Here is a 12,794-nt window from a genome sequence, read left to right as displayed (position 1 = left end):
CAATGAGTGAAGTTATTCAAGCCATCTTTATACAATCTTCCGATACTCGTTCTACACCCAAGCCTCACACTGTGTACCAAGTTGAAGTGCATGCCGCTGTTAGGACATGGGTTGTTTGGAAGCGCTATTCTGAATTCGAGAAGCTGCATAACCAATTCCTCAAGATCTTCCCATCGCATCCTCCACCCGTCAATCTACCGAGCAAGCGCATCTTTCCTTCTACATTTTCCAGTCCAGATAAGGTTGAAGAACGACGACGTGGATTAGAAGCCTACTTGCGTGGTATCCTAAGCAGCCGAGATGATCGTTGGAGACAAACGGATATATGGAAGGAGTTCTTAGCTATTCCAGTGGGACGTTCCTTGGATGCATCGACCATGTACACATCAGAGACTTGGCTTGATGAATATAATGATATGAACAACATGGCTCGAGAGGTTCGATCGCTTATCAATCGACGCAGCACGCATATTGCTCGCAATGAAATATCCGCTTCCCACAATTGTACGGTGCAAGCCAAAAAGCTATTGTTGACATTATCATCACGACTATCGAATTTGGATGCCGGATTAGGAGGACTTCATTTGGCCGATGGTGAAACGAGGAGACGTCAAGATATGCTCAACACCTTGCGTGATGAAAAGGATGCATTACTCAAATTGGTGAATTCCGGTCGTCAGGAGCAAGAGTTACTCAAGCAACAATCGCCTCGCCGTGCCAATAGCGTGAGTGAGAAATCAATGACCAATGGTGGTGGTGGCAATAGTGCAGCACAGGATTTTGGTTTCCCAGCATCAAGCAATGGAACACAACAACAACAACAACAACGAGGATCAGCACGTCGAAATAATACGATCGGTCCTGGTCGTGCATTTGGTGCAGCAGCAGCTAATCAGTTGGCTAAAGAAACAGAGGAGACTCGTGGATTGGATAATGAAGGGTTGGTACAATATCAGCAACAAGTGATGAAGGATCAAGATCTTCAAGTGGAACAATTCAGTGCACTTTTGGCTCGTCAAAGACAACTTGGATTGGCTATTGGAGATGAGCTGGAGACCCAGAACCAGATCTTGGATGAGTTGGATGCTGATGTAGATCGTACAGGTCTCAAGCTTAAGTTCGCCAACAAGAAACTCGCTACCATCAAATAACCTACTTAGCTTTGTTGCCAGTAGTATAGCCCCAACCTCCCGATACCCTTTCCCATTCATTAAACATTTGCTTTCACCTCCTCCTCCTCCTCCTCATCATCATCATCATCTTCTTTTTATTTTTGGGTGGGACATAAGTCAGCTGGATGATCAATGGTTATATGAGCGTGTGATCTTGTACAAAGTGCAACCATCGTTGTACCAGCAGTAGTAGTGCATGAATAGAATCCCGAGATAAGGGGATGTTCTTTTATTAACGTATACGCAAAATGATGTCAATCAAGTGTTATAAATAGTCTTCATTTGTATATTGCAGCTTGCATAAGTGAGTAGAACTTGAATCTATGTGGGTGAGGTGTGTTGTAGAGTGTAATGTGTTATGCTACGTGGTCAATCAAATGGGCTGGCGGCTATAGAATTTGTAGGGTTGAATGCTTTGAAAGGAAACAGCCTTGTTGCTGTGCTGTTGAAACCCAACCTCGACTCTTTATATCCACATTGGTCGAAAAGCTGTCCATTCTATGGTATTTCATAACGAGCACATGGGTTGTAATGTCGAACAGTGGCTAATGCTAGATTGTAATGTAGTCTGTTTCAATAACAGGTGGGAACTTTTTGACTCGACGGCATTCGGCTGGTGATGCGCTTCGATCGTCGTCCGCTCCAGCATTGACTTCTTATTGTCCACCTTCTATACCCAATCATGACTGCCGAGAATTCCAAGCACCTGAAGGAACCTATCAGCTTGCTCACCATATCGCCTTTCGTTCGTTGCAGCCTACGTTTTCTACTGGGACCACGGCCAGCCTTATCTCGATCAAATACAAGGAGTCAGTGCCCAACCAAATGCAGCGATATGAACCTCTTCCTGGTGCTCGTTCACTGATACGACGTGGTTCTGAGGACGAGGATCTGTCGTCTATTTCCAGCAGCAACAGCTCACATCATACCAATCCTGCAATCGATCATGCAAATCCAAGACTTGGTTCTTCATTGGAAGGGCCTTCTTTTCTATCATCGGCTTCACCTTCAATTATCCCACCTTCTCCTCCACCATCCACTGCATTTTCATTTCTTTCAAGAACCAATACGGTGGGTCGACGAATACCCATGACAGACATCACAAGAACAACATCAAGCTTCGTATCCAGAATTGTCACCAATAATCAACTCGCCAAAATACTGGTAGCAAGAACCAGCGATGATACCAACTTATTTTACAATTGTGGAAGCAACTTTGTTTGGGTCGATGCATTTGGTAGGCCAAAGGTAAATACACAACATTGACAACAATGATACCTCCTATTTTATTAACGGATAAATGGATCCCCATCCCTTTGTAGGAACCATTATCGAGAGTCGTATTTGCCAAAGCGTGTCCAACGTCGCATGATGTCAACCTTTTAACGAGAGGATCGGATCATTTGGATGTTATTATTGGATTCACTTCTGGAGACGTTGTTTGGTTCGATCCATTGTGCAACAAATATGGAAGGATCAACAAAGGGGTATGTCATCTTTGAGGAGGAATGTATGCTTTGTGCCTTACACCTTACTTAGGGAATAATGAGCTCTTCTTCTGTGACCATGATACGATGGCTTCCAGGATCCGAGAATATGTTCATGGCTTCCTTCTCTGATGGCGTGATTATCATGTTCGATAAGGATCGTGAAGATGAGCCATTTCATCCTGGTGATGGAATGATGACTGGATTCTCAAGCAATACTCCACCCGGCATGTCTGGTCACCATCGACGCAAACACTTTAGCACGGGGAATCTCAATGCTCAGCAACCACAATCACACTATATCCACAAGAATACATCCAATGTCACCATCGAAGAACAAAAATACATGTAAGCCTAATCCATGCCACCCATATACATCAAGCTAACCTTGATTCTATATCTAGGTTTCGAATTTCCAAACCATCACCAAAAGCCTCGGGCCGTAAATCGAATCCAGTTTCGCATTGGAAATTATCGAGCAAGTCAATAACGGGTAAGGAGAAACGCCATGGATAGATGATAATGGTGTGAGACCCCTTACGCGTGATCATTTTTAGCTTTTGCCTTTTCGCCGGATTGTCAGCATGTGGCAGTGGTAGGCTTGGATGGCTTGTTACGAGTAATCAACTTTGTTCGGGAAACGTGAGTATCCAAGGGATCAAGATGATAGGAAAAGAATGGCTGATTGTGTTCGTATATAGGCTTGACGACATTTATCAATCATACTATGGAGGTTTGACGAGTGTAGCTTGGAGCCCTGATGGACGATACATCTTGGTAATTCTAAACGTGGCGTATGTGATGTATTCTTGTTTCTAACTTGCTGTCATTCTATTACTAGACTGGAGGAGAAGATGACTTGGTGACTATTTGGGCGTTCCATGAACAACGTATTATTGCTCGATGTCAGGGCCACACCTCCTGGGTAAGTAAAATGGAACAAAGAGTCTTTCGTAATCCTAACTTTATAATTAGGTGACGGGTGTTGCTTTTGATCCATGGCGATGTGACGAGAATGTTTACCGGTTTGCAAGTGTTGGAGAGGATGCCAAGTTGATCTTGTGGGATTTTTCAGTGAATGCATTACATCGACCAAAAGCGGTAAGAACGGTGAAGGTGGCATGCATCTATGTTTATCTAACCAGCAAGAGAAACATTCCTTAATGTAGAGGACGACTACTGGAAGGTATCGAGGAAGCTCTGTTTCATCACAACATCATCCTGCGCCAAACATATTGAAAGCATTAGAAGATCGCACACCAATCTTGCACCCAGTCCAATCAAAAGATCACGTTGCATTCCTTCAACCTACAATGGTCAAGACTGTGCATGCCGATCCATGCGTTGGTGTGTATTTTCGTGAAGATGTAATTGTCACAACAGATCGACGTGGCCGCGTGAGCATTTGGCAGCGACCCAATATTCGAACTAGCAATTCAATGTCTAATAATATGTAAAATGTACTTGTTTTCTTGTTACGACTTGTTTGCACAATAATGGAAAATCAAGAATATCATCGAAGCAAATATAAAGAAAAACAAGGTGCAAAGCACTTCAAACTACTCCTATACTATGATGTGTGAAGGATATTGCTCTTGACCATAATTGTACTAGTTCCAAATCGAAAATGCAACAACCACCAATGTTGCAAGAAGGCCAACACCGGCTTGGGTCTTGCTTGCTCCTGCTGAAGCGGGCAACGAGGACATGGATGATGGGGAAGATGAAGATGAAGAAGATGATGGCAAAGATGGCAAAGATGATAAGGATCCTGAAGGAAGCGTTCCTGCAGATGATAAGCCAGATGCAGAAGGAGCTATAATACGTAGTAGTGGTAGTAATGTAAAATTGTCAATATGAGAATGAATGTACATGCCGCATGTATGTTATCATTTACCTTCAGAAGCTGATCCTGATACATCTGCAGAAGTTTCGGATGCAGAAGGTGCTGCTGTTGGAAAACCAGATGTATCGCTCACCATACTTGTCCACCAGTTGATATCGGGAATGGATGTGGAAGCTTGTGGTAAATCAGAGGCACCACTATTGGCGTCATCTGAAGCTTGAGTGTCAGGGGTAGGTGTCGCAGCTTCACCCGAACCATCAGCAGCAGGTGCTGAGGAGGTAGGAGTACCAGCATCACTCGCTCCTGAAGCATCTGCTCCATTTTCATCAGCTCCAGAAGCAGCATCACCACCACTTGGGTCACCAGCAGTGGCATCACCAGCACCAGAAGGATCACCACTGGCAGCAGCATCACCAGCTCCAGCGGCAACATCACCCGAATCGGCACTTGGTGTACCAGCTATGGATACATACATATACATGTTGAGTCAAATGTGCCAAAGGTTTACGTACGAGGTACAAGGCATGTAGCTACTTACGTTGTTGAGCCAAGACGCTTGAGGCAAGAAGACCAAGAACCAAGAATTGCAATTTCATGTTGTGCAGGTGGAACGATAACAGAAGAACAAAGGAAATAGACATTCTGCGAGTGTGTCGATCTTTTATATAGACTTGGCTCTAGCCACCTGGCAATCATCACAAATGCTTTCAGGAGGTGGGTGGATCTATATTTAGTAGATCGCTTGAATGGGATCATGCATCAACCTGGAACAGATCAAGCCAACAATCAATTGCTGTTTTTCACGTACCACCATTATGGATACACTTTTTCTCCTCCTTGGATGTTCATTGTTCATACATTACACTCCTTATATAGGCAACCCATAAACTCCCAGGTTGTTTTGGATCTACTCAATATGTCTCTCGGTAACTTTGTTAGAGAAGATTAGTTGCCTTAGCATGATTAGCATGCAGCATATCGCGCGTGGCAAGCAAGCATTGATATTGATAGACAAAGTAGCACACCCCCTTTTTATCCATTGACAAATTAGATCAACCCATTTGAGATATGAAAAAAAGACATTTGATACATTGTGTTGTTATTAATTTGTTTAGAATGCTATGTACACTGTTTCTTTCTCCTGCCAGTGCATCATTCTACCTAACGGAGCTCAGCGACAATAAACGGCGTCCGCACCAACATGATCATCAAGAATAATATGAGAATGCGATAATTGACAAAAATAAAAAGAAGGTGATGGATTGTGTATGTGGCTTAGATAAGCAACTTTTCGATCTGGTTCTTGATCGATTGGATTTGGGGCTTGAGATCGGAACCTTCGTTCGAGGTGATGGAAACAGCAATAACGGAGCGAGAGACACCGCAGGCACGACCCAAAGCAGTCTTGGATGGAAGGAAGACGTAAGGAACGTTCTTGTCCTCACAAAGCAAAGGCAAGTGAAGCAAGATCTCGAGAGGCTCGGTGTCAGCTATTGGAAAAGAAAAACAAAAATACGTGTAAGATACAGTGTCCTTTTCCAAGATTCCCCATACACGCGACCATGAATTAAAGAAGCAGGATCGAATGATGCAATGACAAGAAATCCCTTCAGTAAGACTAATCGTATACCAAGTCCATAGCTTTGTCACCAAGTAAAGGCATTTGTCATCATACGAGTTTCTCATCATTGCTTCTTGTTCTCCCCTAGCTTCCTCTTCATGACGTGTAACATTCTCCATACATACCAGCCATCACAATGAATTCGGAAATACCACGGTTGAGAGTCTTGGTAGCTATATCAAAGATATATAAGTTTCCTATTGATAAGAGAACGAGGATAGAGATGTATATGCATACCTTCATTGGCACCCTTCTTGAGCTGCTTGTAATGAGAAGCCTGCTGAACAAGGTCCAAAATGGTGTTGGTCAAAGTAGCATCAGCGAGGGGAAAGGCCTTGGGGTTAACAGCAGACTATAGAATGTGAAAAGCACTCGTCAATAAACAAGCAAAGACTTTGGACAATCGAGTTGACATTACCATGGTTGTGCAGTGAAGAAGAGTAGACTCGAAAAATTTTAATAGCGAGCGCCTTAAAGCTATCCCCGTGCCACAAGCCACCTGACACAGCGTAGTTGAAATCGAACATGGCGGCGCTCAATTCTTTGTTCGTCATATTATGGGTTGCCATGATACGGGCATTCATACTAGTGCCATGGCATTCATAGTGATAACGTTTGTTAGTGGGCAAGGATCTCCATTGTAATATGTGATACGATGCCATCAAGTAGATGAGCATGCCCATTTAGCGTCATCCACCATTACTTTTCCGATGGCTCGCTCTTTTTCTATTATACATCTCCACATCATTTACGTCAACGTACATCTTTTGTGTGGTTACGCCGATCATCATGTGCACTCCAAACAGCAACGACAACATTCCTACCAACGTCATCCTCTTCATCGTTGTTGAAGGTGCTATTCCTCAGCGTCAACAACCCAGCCAACTCATCCAACTACCTACACAGCAACAACAGCTACGCAGAGCAATGCCCGAAAGCAGTGTACCTGTGAATCGTGATTGGCATACATAGGTGGAAATAGGTTCGTGAGGTGTCTTCCTTAACATTGGGTTGGCTGTTCACAAATGTTAAAGAAGACCGACGGGCCGTACCTTTATTCCCTTAAGAAGCTTCAAGTCTTTGTTGAACGATCTTGGATAAAGACTACGGGTATTTATTGCATGCTTTATTCATTAAGAAGCTGCTGCACATGGCAACCCAAAAAAGATGTTCAAGTAACAAGTGCTACATACTATTACGGTCTCGATGATTGCGACCCTCATCCTTTCACCCACCATACTCTCGAATGCACTAGTCATTTTTGGCCTATTGACAACACCATTGTTAAATTGTCATACGGGTTATCATGAGCCGACCTTACCATAGGTAGGATGGGGGAAGGAAAATCTATCATGCATTCTCCGGACCCTTCAAGATCCCACTCGCTTTGTTACACCAACAAATCCTTCATCTGCATCGTTGGCTCTACTCGGCTCTAACTGCTTGACAATGAACAAAGACCACATTTCATATAGCATCAGGCTTACAGCATATATAAAACATAAGGACGCCCATAACTCAGAATCTTACAATCAAACGTGGGCTCTTTAATAGAACAACGTGCTCATCGGGGTCAAAGGAATCATGCGTGCCAGTTTCACGATCAAGGTGGTCAATCCCAGATTTGCCCAATGTCGCTACCAGCCAAAAATCCTTTGACCCCGACGAGCACGTTGTTCTATTAAAGACCCTACATTTGATAGTAAAGTTTAGAGATACAGACACCTTTATGTTTTACCTATGCCGTAAGCGTGATGGAGTTGCTTTCTGCTATGGATTGTGTCGGCTGCATTAACGGAAAGATGAAGAGCTGAGTGAAATGGCACGTGGTGTTACACAGACACGTCTTTGATAGCTTGCTGCACAAATGGATGATGACGATTGTCATTAGGGAGATACATAGACAACATACAATACCAAAGATCAAGTATATCAAATTATGTGGATGACTGAAATGGTTTATGTATACGTGTGTGTATCACGGATCAACGCTTGCACATAAGAATACGCCCACCTTGGATGTCGATGTTGAGTTGCATGAAAACAATAAACTAGATGTTGCCCACGAACAAGTTTGGTGATGGTTAAATAAGATTAAGGATGTTTTATTTGCAATACAAATAACTATGATGTAAATTTCCATTTGACATCGGTCTTCATGGATGTGAATTGAGCGATTTTCTCGAAAGCTATAATAAAACGTAGATGAGTTGCTATACCCATATTCTAAGCAGTGATAGCACTTACCAGCAGGGCTCATATCGATGTCCCCTACAAACATCGAATCATCAGCACGCATGTTCAATATTATTATTCCAATCTTACCTTCGTTGCAAGTATTACAAAGATCAACAATCTCAGCTTCCACTTTGTCACCCTTTGGACCGACCACTTCCACTTTTTTGCCACATTTCTCCTTCATTTTACCCGAGTTGGTTCCCATTTGGTTGACATTGAGAGCTGCAACAGGATCAGTGTTCTTAACGCGTTTTCCACATACACCAACATGGGCTTGTGCATCATAGAAAGAACCGGCTCCTTTGTGGTATTGGCTATCATCTTGAGTATTGGCTGCTGCAAATTGCATATTGGATGTGGCCATGCTGTTTGGCAAAACAATACCACCTTCACTGTTGTAAGTAATGCCTCCTTGTTTTTGCTCGTTAGCAGCCATCTTGTTCTTGGTGTAAGGCATAGGAACGGTTTCACCACTAAGGTCACCACCACCGCTACCACCAGTAGAATCACCTGCAGCCATTTTGTTTTTAGTGTAAGGCATAGGAACAGTGTCACCACTAAGCTCGCCACCACTGCTACCACCCGTGGAATCGCCTGCTGCCATCTTGTTTTTGGTGTAAGGCATAGGAACAGTGTCACCACTAAGGTCACCGCTGCCGCTACCACCACTAGAATCACCTGCAGCCATCTTGTTTTTAGTGTATGGCATAGGAACAGTGTCACCACTAAGATCGCCACCACTGCTACCACCAGTAGAATCGCCTGCTGCCATCTTGTTTTTAGTGTATGGCATAGGAACAGTGTCACCGCTAAGATCACCACCGCTACTACCAGAGGAACCGCCTGCTGCCATTTTATTCTTGGTGTATGGCATAGGAACAGTGTCACCACTCAAACCACCACCGCTGCCTTGGTTGTTGCTGTTAGCAGCAAATGCGAGTCGATTAGGTAACACAATGCCGCCTTCGCTATTGTAGGATATGCCACCACCTTGTTGTGCAGGTGTTGCAGCAAATGCGAGTCTATTGGGCAAAACAATGCCACCTTCACTGTTGTAGGTCACACCACTGCCACCCGCTTGTTGTGCAGGTGCTGCTGCAAAGGAGGCCTTATTTGGTAAAACAATACCGCCCTCGCTGTTGTAGGTAATGCCACCACCACCATTAGCTGCTTGACGTTTGGAAAGTACACGACCATGATGATCATGAGTGAAATCATCGGGATGGGCAGTAGAAAGATGCTCTGGCAACTTGACTCGGCCATTTTCATCATAAATGGAAGCTTGTGCTTGCTTTTGTTGTTCTGCAAATCGACGCACTATAGCATGGGGGACGATGAGATTTCCTTCTGGACCATATTGAATAGTAGTGTTGTTGTCAGCCTGCACCAAAGATGCCGCCAACATCGCAAGGATGGGAGCGGTACAGATAGTCAATGACTTCATTCTCTGAAGAAAACAAGAAAAAGAATAAAGAGGATGGGAATGGATGAATAGCCATGGTAGTAGTAAGCATGGATGAGGGTGATATGGGCCTTGTCAATTGAATTCCCCTGTGATTTTTGGGGGAAAGGGTTATGCTGGGCTAACAGCAACCAATCGACCACCCTTGTCCCTTACACGCAAGAAAGCAATCCTCATCACAAGACCCCTAGCATAATACAATCCATTTGACACAGGGTTGCATAATTTAATACGTAGTGCAATAAGGGACAATGTCATATTGATGATATGCATTCATTGTGTTGTGTATGTGCTTTATCTTTCTCCATGCAAGACAATCAAGCGGATATCGGAAAGCTGCATTACATTTGCTGGTGAATTGCCATAAAAAGACGAAATTCGCACACTGCTTATAATGAACTTTCCTCCGCCGAACGCTGCATAGACCTTTTCCTCCTTCTAAAACTACATCAGCATGGATCAGGTACATACACCTATTCTCTCTTTCAGCGTCGTCATTCAACCACGTTACGGTATTGCTCATCATACTTTTGTGGTTGCTCTCACATTACAAGGTCCAACGGTTTCCCTCTGTGTCTAATGGAGACATGTCCAAAGACAAAGATCGCCAAAGGCGATTCCAAGGATGCACCTTTATTGAGTATCTCGGCTGTCGTCTTGGGACGTGAGTAAACATGTCATTCGGCTATTGTATGTATGTATCACTCAATTCTAATCATGTTCTTTTGTGCGAAGTCCTCAGCCAGCAGTAGCCACCGCCATGGTCTTCTTCCATCGCTTTTATACCCGGCATTCTTTCTCGATATACAAACCAGAGGTATATAACACTAAAGCCAATTAGAAGTCTATACTCACATGGATCATCTCGTGGCGTAGATCTTAGCAGCAACATGCATGTTTTTGGCTTGTAAGGTGGAAGATTCTTTTTGCAAGATCAATGACGTCGTAGGTGTAAGCATGGCACATTTATACACGGGAAGCACCAACGATGAAAAGGCCAAAGTAAGTTAAAGTAGATGTTGTGGGAATGTATTCGATTGTTCACTAAAATAATCCATGTCGTATGTACACACACAGATGTTTTTCGGCTGGAGAGATGCCATTGTTCGATATGAGATCATTGTCCTCGAGACTTTATGCTTTGATTTGACGGTCAATCATCCCTATGAACCATTGCTAGATATTTTGGGCGAACTACAAGGTAATTTCATTATGCTTGCTTTCCATCAACCTTTGTATTCATTGTACTTAACCTTTCTTTATTCCCGGCAGTATCAGAGAGTGTGGTCCAATCAGCGTGGGGATTCACCAATGATAGGTATGGCATGGTGGTCATGGGAACGATGTTCAAGGGCGATGACTTGGAAATGTGACACTAATAATGGTTACATGGGTTAGTTTACGATTGCCAGTATGTTTGATACATGAACCAAAGCTGATTGCAGCAGCATGTGTGATGCTCAGTTACCGACTACACCACCAGCAATTTCCAGACAATAAAAGATTACAGCTAATCCAGCTCATTGACAAACACTTTGATTCATTGCAAGGTAACTCTCCACCTCGCAAAGCTCCTCTTTCCAATGCATGTACACATTGCTTATCTTAAAATACAGCCATCATACAAGAAATCATGCTAGGATACTCGATACCCAACCACTTTGAACAACGCAGCAGCACAACATCGGTGAGGAGATGGCTATTGATCAAGTTGCGATTTGATGCTTATTGGATTATATGATAGCGACAGCGAAGTTCAGATGATGGTCATCGAAAAAGAACACCTGGTGGTTATTCTCGAGAAAAGCAGCAGATTTACAGGATGAAGGATCGCCCATCATCACGAGCAATGGAACATCGTCGATCGATTAATAGACTTCAGTCCTCAGCGTTACCGAGTTGAAACATTCACACTTGATTGATGGTCTTTCGATTACCTTTATTCCAATCATTTCAATCATACGACATCATATGCACCAAAACAACATCGTTGCTGCGACATACTGCCTGCTTTTTATTATATCGACGTATTATACCTATGAAGACATTGACTGAGAGTTACATCTTATTATGTACTTGTTTACTGAAGAATACGTTTGATAAAGATAGATACGTAGTACGTGGGATCAAGTAATAAAAGATCGAACGCTGGTTTATTGTTAGCGAATATGGATTATTAGTGGGATCGCATAACAAATACGTAGATAGATTGCTCGTGTAGCTTTGCAGCTCATAGTTCTTATATATAAAAGAAGCCGTATTTTGCTGTAAATTAAAGTGGTTGGTGATCATACATGCATGCTGCAGTTAATGCTACGTATAAAGCGTTACATAATGTTGGTCTGCAGCAAGGCGTTAATTGCTAAATAGCTCCTCGTATCATCGTAAGGTATGTAAAGTCAAACCTCGGTGTTGTTGATGGGACCCAAATGTAGATACCATGCTTCAAGAATGAAAGCATCTATTGAAGTGATCATCCATGTCCTTTTGATCCAACTAATTACTGGTCGTCTACTGCATTTGGAAGGAGCTATTGGTGTCACAGCGCCTGTAGATCTTTTGCACCCCAGATAAAGGATTCCTGAAAGGGATAGCGCGTATCACATCAAACTTTGGGGTCACCACAACAATCATTTTACTCAACTTCTATAGCTATGTACATTGACACACCATCATGCAGAAAGTAGCAAAGGCTAATTAGCTGCCAACATTATGCACGATAATGCTATTCTCCAAGATCTCATTACAATGATGTTTGATACATTTATTTGTCCTTGATCGAAGGGATGGGTGATGATGGTGGTGGCTGATGCATGGATGACATGTGCGCGAAGCACTCCGTGTCTATGCATGGTAACCGATTAAGTTGGCTGCAGCGTCGCGCCATGGTAACTCGTGTAACTAACTCTCATTTGACAAATGGGGGGATTGTATCGAGCAGCCTCTTTCTACTTTTCTTCTTCCCTTT

General features: G+C 43.2%; 6 protein-coding genes across 6 annotated transcripts; 3 read left to right on the top strand and 3 right to left on the bottom strand.

The window, feature by feature from the left end:
- Positions 1 to 2: 2 nt before the first annotated feature.
- Positions 3 to 1,151, top strand: O0I10_001938 (uncharacterized protein; the record flags this gene model as incomplete). The annotated part of the gene is made up of 1 exon (XM_058482027.1): positions 3 to 1,151. The coding sequence occupies one exon, from the start codon at positions 3 to 5 to the stop codon at positions 1,149 to 1,151; it is 1,149 nt and encodes a 382-aa protein (XP_058347158.1).
- Positions 1,152 to 1,672: 521 nt separating this feature from the next.
- O0I10_001937 (uncharacterized protein) lies at positions 1,673 to 4,116 on the top strand (the record flags this gene model as incomplete). The annotated part of the gene is made up of 10 exons (XM_058482026.1): positions 1,673 to 1,675; positions 1,740 to 2,420; positions 2,495 to 2,659; positions 2,712 to 3,007; positions 3,064 to 3,152; positions 3,217 to 3,301; positions 3,361 to 3,436; positions 3,501 to 3,584; positions 3,635 to 3,760; positions 3,829 to 4,116. The coding sequence occupies 10 exons, from the start codon at positions 1,673 to 1,675 to the stop codon at positions 4,114 to 4,116; spliced, it is 1,893 nt and encodes a 630-aa protein (XP_058347157.1).
- A 153-nt stretch (positions 4,117 to 4,269) lies between these two features.
- O0I10_001936 (uncharacterized protein) lies at positions 4,270 to 5,101 on the bottom strand (the record flags this gene model as incomplete). The annotated part of the gene is made up of 3 exons (XM_058482025.1): positions 4,270 to 4,475; positions 4,557 to 4,964; positions 5,044 to 5,101. The coding sequence occupies 3 exons, from the start codon at positions 5,099 to 5,101 to the stop codon at positions 4,270 to 4,272; spliced, it is 672 nt and encodes a 223-aa protein (XP_058347156.1).
- A 679-nt stretch (positions 5,102 to 5,780) lies between these two features.
- O0I10_001935 (ribonucleoprotein-associated protein) lies at positions 5,781 to 6,547 on the bottom strand (the record flags this gene model as incomplete). The annotated part of the gene is made up of 4 exons (XM_058482024.1): positions 5,781 to 5,995; positions 6,252 to 6,299; positions 6,364 to 6,478; positions 6,545 to 6,547. 4 exons carry the CDS (start codon positions 6,545 to 6,547, stop codon positions 5,781 to 5,783), a joined length of 381 nt encoding a protein of 126 aa, XP_058347155.1.
- Positions 6,548 to 8,250: 1,703 nt separating this feature from the next.
- Positions 8,251 to 9,769, bottom strand: O0I10_001934 (uncharacterized protein; the record flags this gene model as incomplete). Its single annotated transcript, XM_058482023.1, has 3 exons — positions 8,251 to 8,315; positions 8,374 to 8,397; positions 8,452 to 9,769. 3 exons carry the CDS (start codon positions 9,767 to 9,769, stop codon positions 8,251 to 8,253), a joined length of 1,407 nt encoding a protein of 468 aa, XP_058347154.1.
- Positions 9,770 to 10,280: 511 nt separating this feature from the next.
- Positions 10,281 to 11,729, top strand: O0I10_001933 (uncharacterized protein; the record flags this gene model as incomplete). The annotated part of the gene is made up of 9 exons (XM_058482022.1): positions 10,281 to 10,289; positions 10,381 to 10,490; positions 10,562 to 10,643; positions 10,703 to 10,828; positions 10,904 to 11,027; positions 11,099 to 11,144; positions 11,225 to 11,376; positions 11,443 to 11,513; positions 11,571 to 11,729. 9 exons carry the CDS (start codon positions 10,281 to 10,283, stop codon positions 11,727 to 11,729), a joined length of 879 nt encoding a protein of 292 aa, XP_058347153.1.
- Between the last annotated feature and the right edge of the window lie 1,065 nt (positions 11,730 to 12,794).

Source organism: Lichtheimia ornata (genome assembly GCF_029851405.1).
Source record: "Lichtheimia ornata isolate CBS 291.66 chromosome Unknown scaffold00005, whole genome shotgun sequence".
NCBI classification, from domain to species: domain Eukaryota; kingdom Fungi; phylum Mucoromycota; class Mucoromycetes; order Mucorales; family Lichtheimiaceae; genus Lichtheimia; species Lichtheimia ornata.
The sequence above is the reverse complement of the archived record's forward strand: the minus strand, read 5'-3'. Positions and strand labels throughout refer to the sequence as shown.